The sequence below is a fragment of the Eretmochelys imbricata genome, chromosome 4, assembly GCF_965152235.1.
Source record: "Eretmochelys imbricata isolate rEreImb1 chromosome 4, rEreImb1.hap1, whole genome shotgun sequence".
Taxonomy (NCBI): domain Eukaryota; kingdom Metazoa; phylum Chordata; order Testudines; family Cheloniidae; genus Eretmochelys; species Eretmochelys imbricata.
The window spans coordinates 119,043,559-119,065,479 of NC_135575.1; the positions used below are offsets into that span (position 1 = coordinate 119,043,559).

The 21,921-nt window shown below is 39.2% G+C and overlaps 1 protein-coding gene across 6 annotated transcripts in view; it reads right to left on the minus strand.

Moving 5' to 3' along the window:
- The window catches only part of STX18 (syntaxin 18), a 119,053-nt gene that overhangs the window by 13,000 nt on the left and 84,132 nt on the right, over positions 1 to 21,921 (minus strand). For all 6 annotated transcript variants that reach the window (XM_077815858.1, XM_077815857.1, XM_077815859.1 and 3 more), the window contains 4 exons: positions 18,095 to 18,210; positions 12,061 to 12,149; positions 1,410 to 1,468; positions 500 to 569 (listed from right to left, as the gene is read on the minus strand). In XM_077815858.1, coding sequence (XP_077671984.1) covers positions 500 to 569; positions 1,410 to 1,468; positions 12,061 to 12,149; positions 18,095 to 18,210 — 334 coding nt within the window. The remainder of the gene's footprint in view (positions 1 to 499; positions 570 to 1,409; positions 1,469 to 12,060; positions 12,150 to 18,094; positions 18,211 to 21,921) is intronic.

A 21,921-nucleotide genomic window follows, 5' to 3' on the forward strand; every position in this document is an offset into this window, starting at 1 on the left:
TTAAATCTTAAATTTTCTGTCTATGTCACTAGGACCCTGAAATCAATAGAAAAACTTCCATTGACTTCAGTAGCCTTGTATCAGACCTACGTGTAGCCTATAGTTTTTCATCAGTTGTCTTAGGAAAGATGTTTAGTTTCCAAAATGAAACTAAACTAACTAAGTTACTTATGCTCAGTTACTAACTGAGCATAAGTAACAAGCAACATTAACAATACATTGTTCTGGAGCAAAGAGACCTTACTAGGAAGATGTATCTACTAAGAATATTATGCAGGAAAAGCCATTCAGTATTTGGCTTTGAAACACAACTTTTAAGTTCCATTTTTCCTCAGTGTCTGGGTTTTCTTTTATTCACATCTCTGATAACGTAATGTAAATAAGACACAGAGCAGTTTCACAGCAGAGAAATGTCTGCAGGAAAAGCTCATTTCTTTTAAGCATACAGTTCAGTTGTTTCTCTTGACATTTTGACATTACAGCAGCAAACATTTTTTACCTGTTGCAAGACTTTTTCTGTGAATATCTCTTGAAGTCTGGAGATTTCAACCACTTTCCCTTCAATTTGTCTTGATAAAACAAAACAAAACACCCCCCCCAGATATGTCATTGTGTTAGTGCAAAGATTTTCCACTGTAGATTACTCTAGACTAACATCCTCAAACCCAGCAAATCATACTATTAATATGGTAGTCATATTGTCAGCAATTTTAGTTAGCAGTAATGTACAAATATTCCATGATTTATGGTGAGAGGGAGTGGAGCCTGCACAGGTGCTGGAGTATACTGGAAGATCTGTAGCAGCTTCACTTATCTTAACAATGAGGGGGAAGAGTGTTATCAAAATGAGATGGAAATTAATAATACAAATACAGTAGCCCTTAGATTAATTATTTTGACATATCTATTTTATGATGACTCCATGTTTAAAATTTTTGATTGCTGAAGACTTGTATTGACAACACATGTATGGTAGAAGTTGTCAGAGAAAAGATGGAGAGGTTTGGTAGGTGGGCAGTTGGGTCTTTTGCACCTGGAGAAGCATGGGAGATAATTGGGCATTATAGGATAAACACAATCTGGATTTATCTATCTATTAAAAAGATCAGCAATGAAACAATTAATATTTAAATGGCTATATTTGAGTTTTATAACCCATCAAATGGAAATATCAGACACCAAACATCAGATTTTTTTCAGGCTGCCTGCAGACTCGGGAAACAACATGGCATGAGTTTACATTCAGTTCACATTTTCAAGGTTTATACCCAACTTTATGGATTTAGCTTTTTAAATGAAAGTTCATATTCTGGAGCAAGATATTAGCAAGGGGTGGATTCTGTAGCCCTGGAACACAGGGGACGCTGGTTATAAAACATGCAAACGCAGCAAATAAGAGAAAGTTGTACCTCACTTCATCAAATAGGCTATTCATCTCACCAACAAGTCGCTGGTTTTCCTGTTCAAACTAAAGGAGGAAAACAAAACAACAACAAAAACCACATGAAGTCACAGATTGTTGTAAAAGACATTCTAAACAAGAAAGCAAGATCTCAATATTAATTATAAACATTGACTGTTAGTGAATTAATTAAGAGCTGCAGAGATCTTTCTGTATTACTCACCCCAGTTTGAGAAGTAGAAAAAACCAGCATGAACATGTTTGCTTTAACCAGCCACCTGAAAAGCCACTATTTTCCTCTTTTCCCCCAAAGATGAGCCAAAATGATTCTACAGATTTGCTCAATACACAAGTACACAAAAGACACAATAAAAGCAACAATCCTCCTGATTTAACATATGTTTTGACTTGAGAAGCAGCCATAGTATATGATATTATTCTAACCTAGTGTAGTATGAAATTAAGAGCATGAGTTTGACAAAATATGAAACCTTCTGACATCTAGTACTGATACTTTAGAAAATAAAGCAAAGGCCAGTACAGTTGCAGTCTCTCTAACTTGTCACTTTCCATTTTAAATTGGGGTTACTTAATGAAATAGCTTTTAAATGTACTATTATCATTACATTTTCCAAGCAAATAACCATAAACAAATTTTATTAGGGAAATAAGCTCTTCTTTCAGAGATGGACTACATTAATTGCCAATTCATTTGCAGTTCACCATAGTAGTTTTTGCATCATGCTCATCCAAAAAGACTAACAGATCTGAAAAGGATTTAACAAGTCTGCACAGTCAAACTGTAACATATAAATAACAGGCTAACTGCAATCCTCACCTTAAAGAAACTGTTCCAAGAAGAACCAGTTTCTATGCCCTAATCACCAGATGAAACTCTACGTATATGGGGGATGGGATTTTCCAAAGTGCCTAAGTGATTTAGGAGAACAAATCCCATTGAAAGTCACAAATTCCATTTGAAAACCACACCCAGGGGAATTCAGAATTATGTTGATTACTTCTCAAAGAGCAGGTATGCTTCTGAAATCGCCCACTATAAAGTTTCAGAGTCCCTGAACAGCTATAGGTGGAAAATGCTGGGTTGATTTATTTTGTGTGAAAATTTTACTGGATATGAAACCTTAATACTTATAATACACATCCTAGGTAGGATGCGCCTGTGATATATTGTATTTCTAAATATAGAGCCCCATATGTAGCAGTATGAATAGTGGAAAATGTGGTCCCTGCAGTCCAAATAATTTGACACGAGAGCGGAGTGAAATAGTCCAGCACCTTAACTGTGCAAAGAGAATGAGTATTATTCCATTTCTTTCAGGAACACTTGGTGTTTACACTGAACTCATCTATTAAAACACTTCCTTTGTGTTTTGCATAAGCCAATCGAGTTTCAATTTCATTAGCAATAAAAATCCAATGCTTCTGCATTATAGGGTTGCCAGGCGTCCGGTTTTTGACTGGAATACCCAGTCAGCAGTGCTGACCGGACCATTAAAAGTCCGGTTGGTGGTGCTGCCGGCAGGGCTGGCAGGCTCCCTGCCTGGCACCACACGGCTCTCAGAAGCAGCCAGCATGTCCCTCCGGCTCCTAGGCAGAGGGACGGTCACAGAGACTCCACGTGCTGTCCCCACCGGGAGCACTGGCTCCGCAGCTCTGTTCAATAGGAGTTGGTAGCAATCTGAGCAAATGCCAAGTATTTCTAAGAAACAGAAGTTCTGAAGGGATTAAGCAAAAATTACTCAGAACACTATATGTCAATGCAAAAAGCAGAGGAATTTAGTAACTGCCTGAGAACCACTATCTTTAACAAGAAAGACAGGTAGTTACATTCATGTGAAATTAGTCTCATGTAGGTAGCTAGACATTTCGCTTTCTACACAGACATTACTGAAAATGCCCTCACTAAGATGTATTTTTTTAAATGATGGACAATGTAAACATTTCAATACTTCAGAGCAATTTAAACATTTAATTCATCATTAATTTTTTCAAGATACTGCATGTAAATCAATGTGCACAATATGGCACAGAGCTAATCAGACTCAGCTTTTGTGCAGCTCCAATCTGCATAAGTAGGCAACTTTAATGCCATTATGCTGCCATCTTTCAAAATTAATCACAATGTTCGTTTCTCACCCTAGTCACTTTCCCCCCAGTCCTCTTAGCATAAAAAAGGATTATGCTCACAGCACAAATTTTTCAAAAGATCTACTTTTATCTCAAACTAATTGACATTAATTTGAAAATCCTCAGAAAATTCAATCTTTATTTACAGATTACATGCTGTAAATTTCAGGAAGATACACTGGAATCTTTGTACTAACCCAGAAGTTGAATCTTACTTTCAGAGATTCAAGAGGCTAAATCAACACTGTCTCCATAATGTCTACTAGTTGATCCATATTCCTAGGATATGCCGTTGAATACTGTGTATAACAGTCCAGTATTTTTCTTTCCTGCTGGTAACACTATTCCAACTTTCCAACACAGCAACAGTACAAATTCTTTTCTTTTTGCTTTTGGGTACAGTCAGGCACTTCTTCCCTTCCAAATGATCTTAGTTCATAGAGTGACCATTAGACCATTCCAGGAATAGAACATACCAAGCAGATCTATGAGGAGGAAGTTTGCCCTTCAAGAAAGGAAGCCTGAATTTTAGAATATTTCTTTTTAGGATATACTGTTCTGGGATTTATTTACTCATTACGGAGAGATGCTGTCACAATGTGACTGGTCCCTTTAAGGAGAATTGGGACCAGCCCCGTATATGCCATAATTAATTAGCTGCTTCCCAGCCTGAGAGGGCAGGATTAAGGAGTGTCAGCTGATGCTTTAATGTACACCTGGGTCACAGAAGAAGGGCTGAGAGAGATCAGTCTAGAGTGGAATCACAGACAGCAGGCAGGCTCCTGTGAAAGGCCGTGAGTGATGGTCCGCAGGAGGCTGGGTACTCCAAAGCTATTAGCCTTGTGGCCTGGTGCTCTATACCAGAATAGGTAAGGACGCAAGGAACAGAGCCCAGCAGGGAACGTGGACAGTATTCCAGGGGAAATGGCCTGGGGGCTGAGCGCTCGATCCCAGAGCCAGACAGACTCTCAAAGGTAGCCCAAAAAGGGGCTGGGAATGGAGCCTGTGGCTGAAGAGAAGCTCCTGAAAGGCAGAAGAACCTTGTGTTTGTTGGGAATTTTAGCTGACTTGTGCTATCCTGGAAGAAGTGTTTGTTTGTGACTTGGTCACATCTCTAGAACAACCTAGTGTCTGGAAAGCTGAGGCACTACACCTTGGGGAGGAAAACCGAGGCAGGGGGTGCCTTCAGTGCCCAGGTTTGGCCAGCAAGGGGCGTTACAGAGCAGTCACCACCCCACAATAGATGGTCTTACATTTTGAAATACTGTTTTAGTATTTGTGTGTTATTTACTTCATTCTGATATTTAAAATGAGCATTAATCCATTAAAAGGAGCTAGTGTCCAATTAATATTGCTTCAACATTCACAACAGAAGAGTGGGTGCTGACTATGATAATTTTTAGCAAATCCATTCATCTGTTTCTTGCCAAATGTCCTATCCTGTCTACAGATATATCTTTAGGGATGGCTTCATAACAGCTACATTCCATGTATCAGGAATATTCAACTGTATCAAATATTCACAGCCTGGCCTACCCATCCTCAACTACAGAGTGATTCTAGGGGAGTGATATCTAGTGATACAAGTTCCCTTTCCCCACAAGCATTGAAGCACTCTAGAAAGTCTCTTCCAGAGGTTCAGTCCTATCAGCAGTAATCCATCCATAGTTCAGCCTATTCCCCTGCCCACAGATTCATGATTAGATCATGGCAGAATTCTAACATCCCAACCTAAATGATTAAATTACCTCCCATCACAAGGACCCTGTCTTTGGAGACTCTTCCTCCAAGGGAGCATGCATTAACAAAATCTAATGACTGGTATAGACATAGTTACAATTATAGTAATGAATGGCTAGAAGAGTTAAACCCGTGGGACCTGATTCACCATTGCACTATGTCAGGTTTACACAGGTGTAAGTATTAAATGGAGTCACACCAGTGTAAACCTGAAGTAAAGTGGTGTACCGAGTACAGAAGGTCCAGCACCAAATAGTCAAGATAGTCATTGACTGGAGAAGGCAGCCAATTTATAGCTGTTGGTAAAATTTCTGGTGCTGAATTTTTCATGCAGGACTATTCAAACTTGTTCATGCTGCTGTGGGAATAAGTTGGAACAGTCCTGTATTAAAAATTCAGCACCAAAAATGTTACCGTTTTTTAGCACCCTAGTAAGAATTATATAACCAGTTTAAAAGTCAGATTTTCAATACACAGTAAATGCTTGTGATCTGTTACAAATAGTATAAATCCACTTTGAGAATGTATTTTAAAAGAAATCCCAAACCTGCTACTCATATTTAAAAAAAATATCCCTAGATAAACTTTGTAATTTGAAATGATGGCTGATGAATTATTTGATCTGCACTGTAATAAACTATGATAGAACAGTCAATTGAACAAAAGGTTAGAACACACCACATAATACATCAATATGTCACAAAAGAATTTACATGATAGGAACATAAAACTGAAACTACAACAATCTAAATATAGCTCAACTATCTATGGCTTAATAAAGAAAGCGCTTTTTATGACAGTAAAATATGCTGCTACAAAAGGATGGCACAAAGTGACAAATTGCTTAGACTTTGTCCAAGATTTAATGAATAGAAGCAATAATCAGAGTTCTTTTTTGTTATCCCAAGAGACACATCATTAAATGTCTGTATGTGATTTCACCGTAGACAAAAAATAATAAGATGAAAGTAGTTGAGGAAAATTAGACCTTTTCAGAACAGACACAGCAGAAACGGATTTTATTCCACTCAATCTGACCACAAGACATCTGCTTACAATAACTATAAAAGCATTAATATACCTGCACTATGGGTTATAAATTAGGATTTATTGTGCAAATCGTACAATAGTCTGCAACCATTTTGGACCATGTAATGATCTCTCCTGTGGGTGAAATAATGAATTAAATTGCTGTTGTAGCCATATGAGAGAGGTTTAACTCATTATTTTACCCTTAAGAAAGATCATGAAACACTGATTGTGAATTATGGGTATAATTTGCCACAACACTTTAAAACCAATACTCCAGTTTCTACAGTATTTCTCACCCTTTGGGAGTCAATTTACTTAAAATAAATGTAACTTCCATGCAATTGCACCATTATTCACAGAAAAAGAATTAAAAGAGTAAAAATTAACTATTCCTGTAATAGCATACATAAAAATAGAGGAGAAATGTCTAAACACCCCTTATCAAATCAGCTATTGGATGCTGTGAGGATTCATTGACGTTTGTAAAGCACATTGAGATTCTTGCATTGAAGACACTAGGTTGTTGCAGTGTTGTGATGAAGCATGTTATCTGGTACAATGTCCTAATACAATGCTCAAGGGAAGAGCATATAGCTGCCTGATTTCTGCTCGTACTAATGTAACTCCACTGAATTTAGTTTTCGCACATGAATGGAAAAACTGGGTCCAGCGTTTTGTCAAACATTTTATTTCTGCCAGGGGAGAAAATCTTTCAGAACAGCTTGTAAATTTATCAGCTTTGAGTTCTTGTTAATTAACACAATAATATTAAAATAACCTAAAATTCATCAACATATGCACAAAATCCTTTGGCTAGGTGCCAGCAGGTCTCCAAACCTCAGGCATACCTGGAGAACTATTGCTCAAAAATGCTTTCAGGTGTTGGAGACAGTGCAGTTTCATTTCAGCAAACCACTACACACATCCCTGCATTTTGTAAATACCGTCATCTAGTTATATTTAATAATAAAACTATTCATATTGGGTCTAGAAAATGCTAGAAGCACTTTAAGCATCAATCAATTAGAGGGAACAGATTATATCAGTAACATTCTTACTGCTCATATGAAAAAAGAGAGAGAGAGAAGGAAAGAGGGCAATACCAGGAAAGAATGATTACTCACCTCTCATAACTATTGTTCTTTGAGATGTGGTGTAGATGTTCATTACACTACATGTGTGGGCATCCCGTGCACCGGTGCTGACGAGTTTTCCTTAGCGGTATCCATAGGGGCCATGCCTCTGCCTGGTGCCCTCATGCTCCAAGCCAAGGGTCTAAAGGGCACAGCCATGCTGCCCACCCTTCACTTCCTTCATACCCGACCCTTAGATTAAATATCTGGAAGTTTGGGGAAGGAGGGTGAGCTCTATGATGGACATGCAATGCATCTTGAAGAACAACAGTTATAAGAGGTGAGTAACGGTTCTTGCTTCTTTGAGTGGTTACATATGTCCATTAAACTAGGTGACTCCCGTGCAGTTTCCACTGGAGGTGGGGCTAGGAATCTCACTGGAAGAGGGACTGCAGAACTGCTTTCCCTACATTAGTATCTTCCCTTGACTCGGTGGCAATCACAATGTCTCGATCACATTGCGGCTCTACAAGTGTCCACAATAGGGATGTTTCCTACAAATGTTGTGGATGTTGCGTGCTCTGGTTGAAAGCACAGATGGTGTTTCTTGAGCGGTGGAAACCTTAGTGTTGTAGCACATGACAACAGAGCTGATGATCCACTTGGACAATCATTGTTCTGCATAGGAGACTAATAGTTGAGAAGAGATCTGAAAGGGCTTCATTCTATCTAGAGAAAAAGCCAGAACATCCAGAATGTAGAGCTTTGGTTCGTCCTTACAAGCTTGTGGCTTTGGAAAGAAAACCAGTAAACATACTGACTGATTGAGATGGAAGACATATACTCCTTTGGAGAGAAACTGTGGCCTAAGCTATATCTCGTCCTTAACAAAACAGTATATGGAGGATCATGGACATGCAGCTCACCTACTCTCCTCATGGAGGTGACGTTCACTAAAAAGACCACAAGCAGGAGGCTAACAGATCAAAAAGGGGGACCCATAAGGGCAGATAACATTAATCCCATTTGAGAGGGTGAGAAGCTAAAGTACCTTACTTACAGCTTTGATTAATGTTGGCCATATTCACCTCTTATAATGCTGGTGTAGCAAAAGAGATCAACTCTGGGTAAGATATCAGTGATTTTTCAGGTAGGACTCCAGCGCTTGAACTGCAGGTATGGTGTAGCCTACACCTCCATCAAAAGAAAATCAGCCAACCAGTTCAGGATTGACTTTTGGCAACATTTTAAATAAGTTAGGGCAGGAGAGAGGGTAACTCTAGCTATAGCAATAGCTCACTTTTGTATGCTTCTTTCACCTCTTGTTTCCTGCTATATTTTCCAGTGCTATTTGCTCCAGTACTAAGGGAAGCTAATTTTCCTTTTATGCTAACAAAAACACATTTGAAGTGAAAATTTGTATTTAATATTTAAAAGTAAACTATGCACAATCCCAGGAGCAATTTACTTACCATGTTAATATATTACTCTGCAAGCAGAGATTTAAGAAAAAAATCTCAGTAGCATTCTGCATCTGATGCTCCACTGACCAGGCTATTACATTTGGAGCTAAGGTTAAAACTTCCAACACAAGTTATTCCACTAGCCTAGGCATAGCAGGGGTGTCAGGTCGTTGTCATGTTTGGGGTATCATCCTGCAAAATGTCAGCAGAACAAGGCATGTTAAAAATAAAAGTGACAGGATGGCCTTGTATTTGTTTATTTAGCTCAGAACTTCAATGTTGTTTTTAGGCAGGTTTTTTGGATATGTCAAATTTGAAGTGTCACTCGTGACACACAGCAGATGAAGTGTAAAAAGTGAGTCGGTTTAGTAAGATGGACAATGCCAAGTGCAAATATATAAAAAATAAAAATGAAGAGCAGGAGGAGTTTGAAAGATTGCATGGAGTAATAATGCACTTTCTAAAAACATCCAGCAGCTATCCCTTAGGAATAGCTGACAGAATGTCAGACTACAGCTAGTTCAGGATTGTGAATTCTAGAATTCCTTTCATCATCTCATTGTGAATATTTATTTCTCAATCACTTAAAAAAATCTTTAAATACTATATAGAGATGCCATGAAACTTTATCCTAAACTGCTAGAATAAAGAGTATGGCAACTGGTCCAAAACCTAGTATATAGCACAGAGCCAAAAGAAAAGACAATAACAAGAAGGTTATTAATCAACTATTAGAAAACCATTTTTTATATATAGCAACTCAAATAGCTGGTGTTAACCTCCATTTGACCTGCAGGAGATTTACATGGAGAGCTCCAACATTAGCATGCAGACTGCTGGAAGAAAACAGAAGAAAACAGGCCTCTGTGAAAAGTGGCCTTTTTATGTCAGATTGAGAAAAAAAAAAAAGATGGTAACGTGTGAGGAGGAGGATGTTATCATCCAGGGAAGCCTGTGAAGGGCTTTAAGTAGGATCTTATCTGCTCCCTTCTCTTGAGAGGGGCCACATTCGCTCATTCTCAATATGGTCTGCAATTCAGGGGGCTGTTTGGGTCCCTCACCTTCCTCCTAGACACTCAGCAACTGTGGTCAAGAGTATTTGTTTTTTCAATCTGCAACTAGCTAAGTTAGTCTGACCTTTTTCCTTAGATATAGCCCTTCCCACAGTTATTTATACCTTTGTCATGTCTAGGATGAGTATTAGAGTGCTCTACCTAGGACCTAAGTTCCCTCTAAGCTATATGGCCGCCCAGCAGCCTATCCAGTGTCTTGCACTTCAGGTACCCCTCCCCCCACTGCTGCGCTACTCCTTCCCTCTGCCTTGGAGCCCTTGGCCAGCTGCTCCTGAGAGCCTCCTGCTTGCTGTGCAGAGCGGAGGCGGGGGAGGGGGGGAGAGAGAAGGGGGCACTGATGTCAGGGTGTCCCCCTCCCCCACCACCACCCCTGTACCCCATCTCCATAGAGCAAAGGAGGGGACATGACAGGGTTCAGGAGTGGGACGGAGCTTGCTGGCAGCTGCTTCTCTGTCTGAACAAACAGGCTTCAGACTGGTGAGTGCCAATCTACTTAAACGGGCAGCATACTTAAAGGGCCAGCATGCGTCTCTCTCTCTCACACACACACACACACACACACACACTCAGTCTGTCTCTCTCTCTCTCTCTCTCACACACACACACACACACTTTCACACTCACCTCCCAACACATACTTGTATTATTGTGGTTGTTACTTCTTGATACTTCCTGCAATGCACACATATTCTCTGTAATTTTATTCTTTCAAAGTGCTGTTATTTTAGTTTTTTTATTGGTCTATGCCTTTCATAATTTTTATTTCTCTCTTACGCTTACATTTAATTCTTTGAGTAGTGAGTTCTAAAATGCCTAATCTGTCCTGGCTGGTGTAATTATCCCTATAGGTAACTTTTTAAAAATATATATTATATCTAGTTTTTTGTTTCTACTGGTGGCACATATCCGCACATTACCTCAATATTGATACACGTAACAAAATACAATCCGCACATGGATGGAAAAAATTAGAGGGAACATTGCCTAGGGCTACTCTTGAATACCATCATGGAACTTCAGATACTGCTGCATTCAGCAGCCTTCTGCTTAGCAACACTAGTCATGTTGAGAACATTACAACCTATGGCCTGTTTGTTGTTATGCTTCTGGTTTGCTTCAAAGTGCAATACAAGGTGTTTACTTTAAAGCCCCACGAGACCTGGTTTCCGAATACTTTGGGTCCTGTCCACACTAGAGAAAGTTCAGTGACATGGAGACCTCATGTAGATGGGCTACAGCTGCTACGTGCGTTTTAAAGCACTATGTCAATCAGCTCTACCAAGAGCAGGGTTAACTGACACAGAGCATGAAATTATGGTGATAGCCAGTGGCCTATTTACACCAGGACTCCCAATATGGCTGACATGGATGCGCTAACCTGGTGTTAGCAATGGCAGGAAAGATTCAGAAAATTTCCCTAGAGTAGGAAGAGCCTCAAAGACTGCCTCTCTCCTTACCTACCCCCTTCTGACAATTGGGATCAGAGAATTTGTTAGTCCCAGGGTTTGAGTTTTCTAGCTTTTCAACACATTGCTCTGAGAACAAGCCTCATAAAGTGGCAAAGAAGCGAGCTGCACAGACAGCTGTGAAGGAAAGCTTGCAGGCTGCCTATTCACACTAAAAAAACTGCTCAATCTCTTTTGTAAGCTCTAAAAATTCACAGATAAAAAGAATAAAATTACATAAGAGTAACTGGCAACAGAACAACTCAAAACAGGGACGGCAATAGCAGCAGCAACTATCTTTATCTTCCAAAAGTTTTTTTATGCTTCTCTTAATGTTGCCATGACTTCCTTGGTTTGCTGATTTAAACAGCAAACCCTAGCAGTAATTTAAAAGGACAATTTAAATTTAAATTTCAATGGGCAGTTTTAATTGCTGAAAAATACTCTCTCACTAATACCATGGCTGCACAGCAATCTCTCTTTTTTTGTAGCAATTTTAAATATTAACTGATACTAAGAATTAGGAAACCAAGTTGAAAAGGCACATTTGTTATTAAGTTCCTCTGCACAAAAAGCAAGTTGAGAGCCAAGTGAGAGTGTGTACTGTGTTCCTTAATGCACCATATGCACAGATAGCATTAGCTGGAAAGGTGGGCGGGAGGGAAGAAATAAAACAGAATTTACCATCTGAATTTCTTCAGGTGACAGTTCATCTTCACCTTTGCCATCCCCCCACAGCCCAAAGTTGGAGTTGGCATCTGTCAGATTCTGATCTGTAAAGATAACCAAAAATCCCAAACACATCAGCATACTGAAATGTGAAGCTACAACCACCGCTTACTCATTTAGTATCAACTATCAAATGATTAGATTTCATTTCTAGTTAATTGAGATTCATGCTCTACATCTATCAGCAGTTCGCACCGCTAAGGTACAAGTGCAGGACTGGGGCCAAAGATTTATACACCCGCTTAATTTTGTCACTGGGAGTAGCTGCATTGAAGTATGGACGTTGCAGCAAGTAAAACTACTCATAGCGCATAAAGTTAAGCCCGTGCAGAAGTCTTCGCAGCATCGTTTCCTTTCTCAGGAAACGAGACATCTGTAAAAGTCGAAACAAAGTAATTTCTCCCATAATTTGCACTTTAACAGAAATATATGTACACTTTTGAAATTGACACCAACTGTATGAAGCCATTACCTTTCCTGAGATTTCAGAAAACCACCTCCTTGCTACTCACACTATTTTGCAAAATTAAACCCAGAACCTCATTTCAAAATATTAGCATAAACCTCCCAAGACTGATCTCGTTTCCTTATGTTGTTGACTCTGAAGATTATGGCCCCAGTCATGCAACTGATTCCTCACAAAGGGTCTGCCTACATGAAACAAGTCAGATCAGGCTCCATCCTGCAATCACTTAACACCAATTTTTATTTTTTTACATACTGGAGCAGCCCCATTCATCTCAATAGGGCTACTCTCTCATAAGTGATGTTGCCTATTGATTTGCAACACTGGGACCTAAAACATCTTAAATATATAAGTTCTGAAAATGGAGTATACAACAGAAATTGAAGTTTAAGATTAACTACTACAAGGTACTTCTGTACAAGGAGAAAAATACCACTTTCTTTTCATTCCTTTTATCTCATAGGAATCAACTGATTCTGACATTTTGTCTGTTTTGGCAAGAAGCAGCATCAGTACCCAAAGTGTCGGAGTTTTTACCATATCCCTGGGAGGTTCTTTACTACCACACAACTGGGACGTTGTTACAAGCCTCAGCACAGAGATCTGTGCCATCCCACAAGGGACTCTATGCCTTGGTTGCTTAGAGCTACCAGATTCAAGTAACAAAACTAAGATGCAGAAAGGTTTTTGTTTCACTTTTTAGTAGGTTTTGGAATTGCTGTTAATCATAATATTTTTCCTTATTTAGATGCTTAGATACTTTTTTATTTGATTTATTGTAATTGTTTATAATCTTGTATCTGAATGTTTTCAATTAAATAAGCAATGTTGATGCATCACTCTAAGAAACCAGGTTTCAGAGTAGCAGCCGTGTTAGTCTGTATCCGCAAAAAGAAAAGGAGGACTTGTGACACCTTAGAGACCAACAAATTTATTTGAGCATAAGCTTTCGTGAGCTACAGCTCACTTCATCGGATCCGATGAAGTGAGCTGTAGCTCACGAAAGCTTATGCTCAAATAAATTTGTTGGTCTCTAAGGTGCCACAAGTCTTCCTTTTCTTTTTTCTAAGAAACCAGCTTCTCTTGGGAAACCTCTGACAGCAGTCTGTTTAAAAACAATTTCATGAGAGATATTTTAAGGGGATATTTTCCTCTTGCTCTTTGTTACCAGAACATCTGCATGAAACCCATCTTTTTTTAAAAAAAAACGCTTCTGTTACTGCTCATTCCTTCTCCAAAAATTATAGGACTGGTTTCTGACATCACAACTGGTTTCTGTAGAAATGTTTGCAATGTTACAAACAAGGGATTGTGAATGAGCAGCAGGATCAGCTTAGCTCTTATGAAAACCAGACTTTTTGTTTCTTACAAGTGCCCTAACTAATAAAAGCAAGTTAAGATAAGAAAACATATAAGATTGTTTACAAATAATTCTGGTTATATTTTCCCTGGGGCATCATCAGCTCTTTACATGTATTTCACAGAGACATAAATCATTTTATTTAGATGTTACACCAAAATTATAATGAATACACGTCACTTCAGGAAAATATCCTGTTCAGTTTTCAGTTAAGTAGTTGTTCAAGATTTCATCTGTCATTCTGAGCTTATTCACTTGATTCAAAGAAAAGAGGATAATTAGTTTATGGAACTGACTATAAAATAATAATAAATATTCCCTTTTTTATCCCCAAGGAACCAATTATTTACAGGCACTGCCAATACTTGGCAAGAAACAGTACGTGTATCCAACAAGTTCATTAATAAGCAAATACTTATTTGGTATAGGTAAGGTAAGCAGCAGGTGAGAGACATTCTCTCATCTTCCCAGATTTCAGAGTAGCAGCCGTGTTAGTCTGTATCCGCAAAAAGAAAAGGAGTACTTGTGGCACCTTGGAGACTAACCAATTTATTTGAGTATAAGCTTTCGTGAGCTACAGCTTGCTCTTGTCACTACAGCATGTTTCCTGCTACTGGGAAAGCAGATTTGGGGCTTTCCTGGGGTATACCTTAATGCTGCTCAATGATTATGATTCATCTAGCAAAACCTAGAGAAAGAAAAATATCTATTTCCTAGGATTGCTGAAATAAAGTACTTCATATCTCTGTTGTTTCTGAAAGATGCATTAACTGTTTTAAATAACTATCAAATTCCTTTTAACCCATTTCCAAACTGGTTTACTTCACATTGAAATGAAAGAAGTGCTAAAATGAAGGATTAATTCAGAAGCTATAATTTATATTTCATTCCATAAACAAACTGTCCTATTTGTAATAAGCAAATCAAAATTGGGCAATATATAATCTTTCAAGACTTATCAAACAAACACCAAATGGGCGTTTCCTACAATGATCCATGTTTTTTATAATTCTGATGTAAAAAAGGTGTTCAGTATCAAAACAAAGTAATCTAATCTGCCAGAGAACAGACTAAACGATGATGAACTGAGGAAAAAGATTCATCCAAGATTCCAAATGTTCTAACAAAGGGCAGAGTATGTGCAGATTTGGGCGAGAGCTATGCTCCCAGCAGGGAACAATCTTTGTAGCACAGATGTTTGTGTAAGAGTGCCCAGAGGCTATGGTGATAGACACTTCAGAAATGCAAACGATCACCATTCCCCAAGCTACTGATACCCCATGGAAAATATTCTATTTAGAAATAACCACGATTCTATTTTTTCAATTTTCTTTTGTTTGTTTTTTATTACAGAAAACACTTCTACAAAATGAAAGGTCAAAAGATTTAAACTCACAATCCTAGTCTCTAAGGTGCCACAAGTACTCCTTTTCTTTTTGCGAATACAGACTAACACGGCTGTTACTCTGAAATCCCCTATTGATAGCATCACCATCATTTTCACTACTGTGATGCCATAATGAAAATTATGGTTTTATAAACAATAGCAGCAAACTCTTAAGTCAACCTCATACAGTCAACAAAGAATACGGGGTGTAGGGTGAGTGGGGGTAATGTAGGCGTGTACAAAATATTCCAGGTAGAACTATTTTCAGAGAGACCTCACAGTGTTCTCAAAGAGTAATTAGCATCTCTAAGAGCTCTGCATCAGCTTTACTTATATAATAAAACACACTTTTAGCTACTTGCTTCTAAACAATTAAAGGTAGGCTAATAATGAAAATAACTAGCACAATCAAGTCTGAAATGCGGTGAAAGATGCAATAAGTGACACCTCTTTGCAGTGTAATCTTGTTATCAGATCTGATGGCCCCAGGCAATCAAAGACTAGAGTCTCTTGTGGCATGACACAGATTTCTGAGCTGAATATTATAACCGTGCTCTGGACGATTGAGCTGCACAGAGTTGTCCAAAATTGCAGTGGTGTCCTAGGCGTCTGGAACCACACAGAACCACTGACGCTGCTACTACATTGCCGGTTCTCTGCAGGAGCGCCTCACAGCTGTACGGTGCTGATAATATGAGCTAAGGAAAAACATGACTATAACCTACATGCTGCATTGCTCAGACTTACTATGGAAATGTAGCGTGTACCATAAACAGACACTCAAAGTCTGCAGCTTTATGTCTTATAGCAGGGTCAATTTGAGAAGAAAAAGCTTACTGTAAAGTTTCAGAAATGTAGCTGGTTAAGTAGATAAAACTACAGCATCTGAGGATTAAAATGTTTGTATGTGCTGAGGGACCATTCAAAATTAAAGCCTTCATTCAGAAATGGAGTTTCCACTTCTCCCCAATCATCCTTCCGTATGACATGTAAAATCACTGCTCAGAGGGGCTTGCCTCTTTCACCAAAATTGTTTAAGAAAAGCACTCAATAGCTGATGACCAGAAATACCCTTCTGATTAATAGACTGTCTCCATGTACATATTCCCCTCTATCAGATGCAGTCTGACCCAAACTTCAAGTAACAGTCATCCCACTTTTTGTTTCCCTCTAAACAGAATTTCAGCGCTATATATCATATTCATACAGTACCCAGGCTCTTCTATCAGATCAAACGGCAGAACTAATGCTGGAAAAGCACTTGTTTCCATAACATCATTTAGAAAATAGAGGTCCCTTTGGGGATGAACCCTGAAACTATCCTTGAGGTTGCTGGTACTGCACAGAAAGGCTTCCTGCAAAAAAGTTCTGCCAGTTTACCTGCCCTGATGCAGACTTAGAATATGCTTACACTGCAAAAAAAAAGGTGTGCTTTTAACTTGCATTAGCTAACCCACCTTAGCCAACTCAGCTTAAAATAGCAGCAAAGACACAGCAACTCAGCTTTTAATTCAAGTTAGCAACTTAAATTCAACCTCAGGCTCCCTAACCTGAATTAAAAGCCAAGTTGCTGTGTCTTCATTGCTATTTTAACCAGAGCTGGCTAATGCAGGTTAGGTAACCTGAGTTAAAAACACTTTTTTGGGAGAGAGGGGTGGTTTGCAGTTTAGACATAATCTGAGAAGGCTATCTTGACAGATAGAGGAGAAAAGCGAGACACATCTCACAGGCTCAGGCAGACACCTTTAGAGAATTTCTAACACTATCCTCAGGCTCCAGCCTAAAGGAAACTGGCTGAATTGAATACTTATTCTAAGTACCATTTTTAACAACCTCGCTATCAGGCAATGCTCACCTACTGATGGACAGGACACAATCCTTTCAGAGCAAAAATCAGGATTGTGGTTCACAGGAACCAGATATTTGCCATCCCATCTGCCTCCTCTCCCTCAATTCACACACACTTTTTCTTAACATTCCAAATCTTTGTTGTAGGTGCTAGATTGAGTGCCTCCCTTGGGCTTTAAAAGAGCAGATGTTCTTTTAATAATATAGGAGGCTAATTTTCAGACAGCCTGCCCTTTTATCAGTTAAGGAAATTCTACAGAATCTTACAGGACCTCAGAGCAGATGCATTTAGAGGAGTACTAAAAAAGTGAGAACCAAGATATTCACAGAGTTGGTTTAATACGGGTTGAGCTGTCATATCCTAAATATTGGGGGGAAAAAATCAGGAAATTATAAACAACCAGGGAATAAAGGCTTTTAGGAAAGTTTATATTGATCTCTGCTGGCAGCTCTGCGTGGAAAAATGTGCTTCAAAAAAAAGTTTTTGCCATTGGCTGAAGAATGCTTCTGAAATATGCCACAAAGTTTAAGACTTTGCTGCCTCACTCTCAGAATCTGCTTTGCGACAGCCTGGTTACCATAGGAAGGGAGAGAGAAAGAAGAGGAGGTAAAAGTGACAAGAGGAAGCCTTACAATAGCTCTGTGATCTGAAAAAAGAAAAGGAGTACTTGTGGCACCTTAGAGACTAACACATTTATTACAGCATAAGCTTTCGTGAGCTATAGCTCACTTCAGAGTGAGCTGTAGCTCACGAAAGCTTATGCTCAAATAAATTGGTTAGTCTCTAAGGTGCCACAAGTACTCCTTTTCTTTTTACGGATACAGACTAACACGGCTGCTACTGTGGAATCTGTGATCTGAGGAAGGTATCCAGTTGGGTGAAGAGTGCCTGCCACAAAAGTAAAAACGAATAGGATTGGATTCTTACCTTTGTTTTCCTCATAAGCAGGTTTTTCTTCAGATTCTTCTGAAGAATTCTTTACAATTTTTTCAGGGAAAGAGGATGCATGAGCTTTATTGCTCTGTTCAGGTTCAAGCCTGGACCTACAACACAAGAGCCCATAATTTAACTAAGTTTATACAGCTGATTCTCCCTAAAATGAGAATAAGGAGTTGATCAAAGATTACTTAGAAATATACCACACAGTAAAGTCAGCCTTACAAAACTCTTACGAAAATTTACCACCCTTTACCATGATGTTTGAGAATAATAAAGAAAATGAAGGACATTTTACTCACTCCAGAAAAAAATAATTACTTGCTTAGGGTAAGCAAAATATTGTATCCATTTATTGCAGCCTTACTAAGGATTACAATGAACTTCCTTTGATAAACCTAGCATATTAAAATGTCAATTCTAAACTAATTTGTTTAAACAGTCCTCTAATACCAAACATGCTTTCTGTTTGGCCGATGGCCAATTCAACATTACTTTTCAAGTAATTTTTGAGTTCTTACTGTATATATTGTCAAAATATCATCAAGCAAAGGTAACAAAATATAAACTCTGAGCATCTGGTTTCAAACATAATTATCTTTATTCAGCAAGCCAACGTACTCCAGTAGTGCAGCCAGTAAAGGAAAATTAATCTCACATATACTGTTTGCCAAAGAGCATAGCAGATACTTAGAAGCAAATCAAGAAAGTTTGTATGTGATGTACAGATTTATTGTAAAGTAACTCCCTGCAACTGTCTGTAATATTAATAAGTGTGCTATGAAAAGAGCATTGGGCTGGGACCAGGGGTGAAAGTAACTTAAAGGACTTACCTGTATTCCGGAGTCCTGAGCAGGGGGGCGTAGCTTCGACAGGAAGAGGCGTGGTCTCAACCAGAAGAGGCAGGGCCTTTAAATACCCAGGCCCTTTAAATCAAGATTTAAAGGCCCCAGGGCTCCGGCTTCAGCTGGGAGCCCTGGGGCCTTTAAATCACCCCCAGAGCTACCAGCTGCAGAGGCAGCTGGGAGCCCCGGGGCTCAGGGGCGATTTAAAGGGCCCCAGGCTCTGGCCGCTGCTACCACAGCAGAGCTCTGGACCCTTTAAATCACAGCCAGAGCCCTGCCGCCACTACCTCGGGGCTCTGGCAGTGAGGCTTGGGTGGCGCTTTAAAGGGCCCAGGAGCTCTGGCCGCTGTGGGCAGCCCTGGGGATTCAGGGGGGCTGATTTAAAGGGTGCGGGGCTCCCCGCAGCGGCCGGAGCCCCTGGCCCTTTAAATCAGCGCTGAAGCCCTGCCACCACTACCCCACGGCTCCGGCAGCAGGGCTCGGGGGGCACTTTAACGGGCTCAGGGCTCCCCACAGGAGCCAGAGCTCCTAGCCCTTTAAAGCGCGGCCGGAGCCCTGCCACTGCTACTCCAGGGGCTCCAGCAGTGGGGCTCGGGCGGCACTTTAAAGGGCCTGGGGCTCTGGCCACTGCATGGAGCCTGGTGCCCTTTAAAGCACCAGCCTGGGGAAGCCGGTCTGGTCCGGCACGGCATACTGGCTCTTGCCGGTACACCATACCGGACTGGACCGGCTTACTTTCACCTCTGGCTGGGACTTAGGAAACATGAATGCCATCCTCAGCTCAGCCACTGGCCTGTTAAGTGATTTTGGGCAAGTCACATCATCTCTCTGTGCCTTGGTTTCTTCATCTGTAAAATGGGGATAATGATGCTGACCTCATTTGTAAAATGTTTTGAGATCTATTGATGAAAAGAGCTACATAAGAGCTAGGGATTAATTAATGTATTAATTATTATTATTAAAAAATATGATTAAAATATCAGTTATTTATTCAGCGATCTCTTGCTAAATATCCGTCACACATATTTCTCCTAAAAAAATACAGAAATAGAGTAATAGTGGAATTTAAAATGAGCAGTAAACTTCAGTGGTTTGCATTTGTCAGCTATGAACTCTAATAGCAAGGGACTGGAGGACTGAAGCTAAACTGGTATGCTGTTATATGGAGAAACTAAATAGCAGATCTGACCTCTTTATATTTTTTCAAGTATTGATGAAAATTTGCTACCCAAGAATGCAAATGACTGATAAAAACTATCACGCAATAACACCTACCAACCCAGTGCACTAGGTATTGCAGTAGCTTTCTCTAACACACAAAAAATCTCACATATGACCTTTTACTCTGTCTAAATACTTGTGTATAATTCCTTTGGTATGTACCCAGTTAGGATATTAATAAAAAATGGAGAAAGTGGGATAAAAAGTCTAATCTGCTCATTCTCACTATATTTAAAACAAGACAAAAGAGAGGTAACATGAACTCTGGTCCTATAAATTAACTACAAGAACTGGGTCTTGGGGGAAGCATGTACAGTAAAAAAAAGCCTCCTGCATCTGTACTATAGATAGAAATCTATGACTTGCTGAAGATGACAATAACAATTTGCATAATTGCTCTGAAAAACAATACAATACTAATTCCCCATGTAAATGAAAACTAACTTGAGTTGAATAAAAGATCTGTTCTCTCTTTAAAAGCTGTATCCACTGCCAGAGTTTGCAGTCTGTACCTATGAACAGTTTATAATCGGAGATAAAATATAATTTTAAATATCAATTAATATAACTATTTTTAACTGATTAGGCACATTTCATAAAATCGTAGCAATGTAGGGCTGGAAGGGACCTTGAGAGGTCATCATGTCCAGCCCTTTCTGCTGGGGCAGGACCAAGTAAACTTAGACCATCCCTGACAGCTGCTTGCCCAACCTGTTCTTAAAAACCTCTAATGACGGGGATTCCGCAACCTCCCTTAGAAGCTTGTTTCAGATCTTAACTACCCTCATATCTAACCTACATTCCCTTTGCTGCAGATTAAGCCCATTACTTCTTGTCCTGTCTTCAGTGGACATGAATAACAATTAATCACATTCTTCATTTAACAGCTTTTAACATATTTGAAGACTATTACCAAGTCCCCCACAGCCTTCTTTTCTCAAACTAAAGGTTATTTTGAATTCTAATCCTGTCCTCCAAAGTGCTTGCAACCCCTCTCAGTTTGGTGTCATCTGCAAACTTTATAAGCATACTCTCCGTTTCATTTTCCAGTTATTAATCAAACGCTGACTAGTACTGGTCCCAAGACTAATCCCTGCAGGATCCCACTAGATACACTCTCTGTTTGACAGCAAACCATTGATAACTACTGTTCGAGTACGGTCTTTTAACCAGTTATGTACCCACTTTATAGTAATTTAACCTAGACTGCATTTTCCTAATTTGTTTATAAGAATATCAGAGGGGACTGTGCCAAACACCTTATTAAAAATCAAGATATATTACATCTACTGCTTCCTCACCATCCACTAGGTCAGTAACCTAGCAACATAAAATGGAAGGGTAACAGCCCACTTCTCTTAACATTCATTTTGGGAAATTAGTCGAATCTAATTGGCAGAAGTTTTGAATACACAAAGCCAAATTATATTATGTCATGAAATTACAACACCCAGATAGTTTGTTTAAGATTTAGAATGCTCATCTAAATAAAGAGAAACAAGATTTACTTATATAATACTAAAAAAGGCTCCTATTAACAAGCATATATTTAATGCCTGCTAAACTGCAATAAAGAAGATCTGATGAAGGATTAATTGACTTTTAAATAAATATATCCCTTTATTTTTTGTAATCCTTACCTTCTAGAGTATGCTAACATACCCATTTTCAATTAACAATTAATAAAAAGTCTGCAATGCAGCAGACTTTAACAAAACCTAGTTTAAATAATAAAACAAATTCTTATTATCA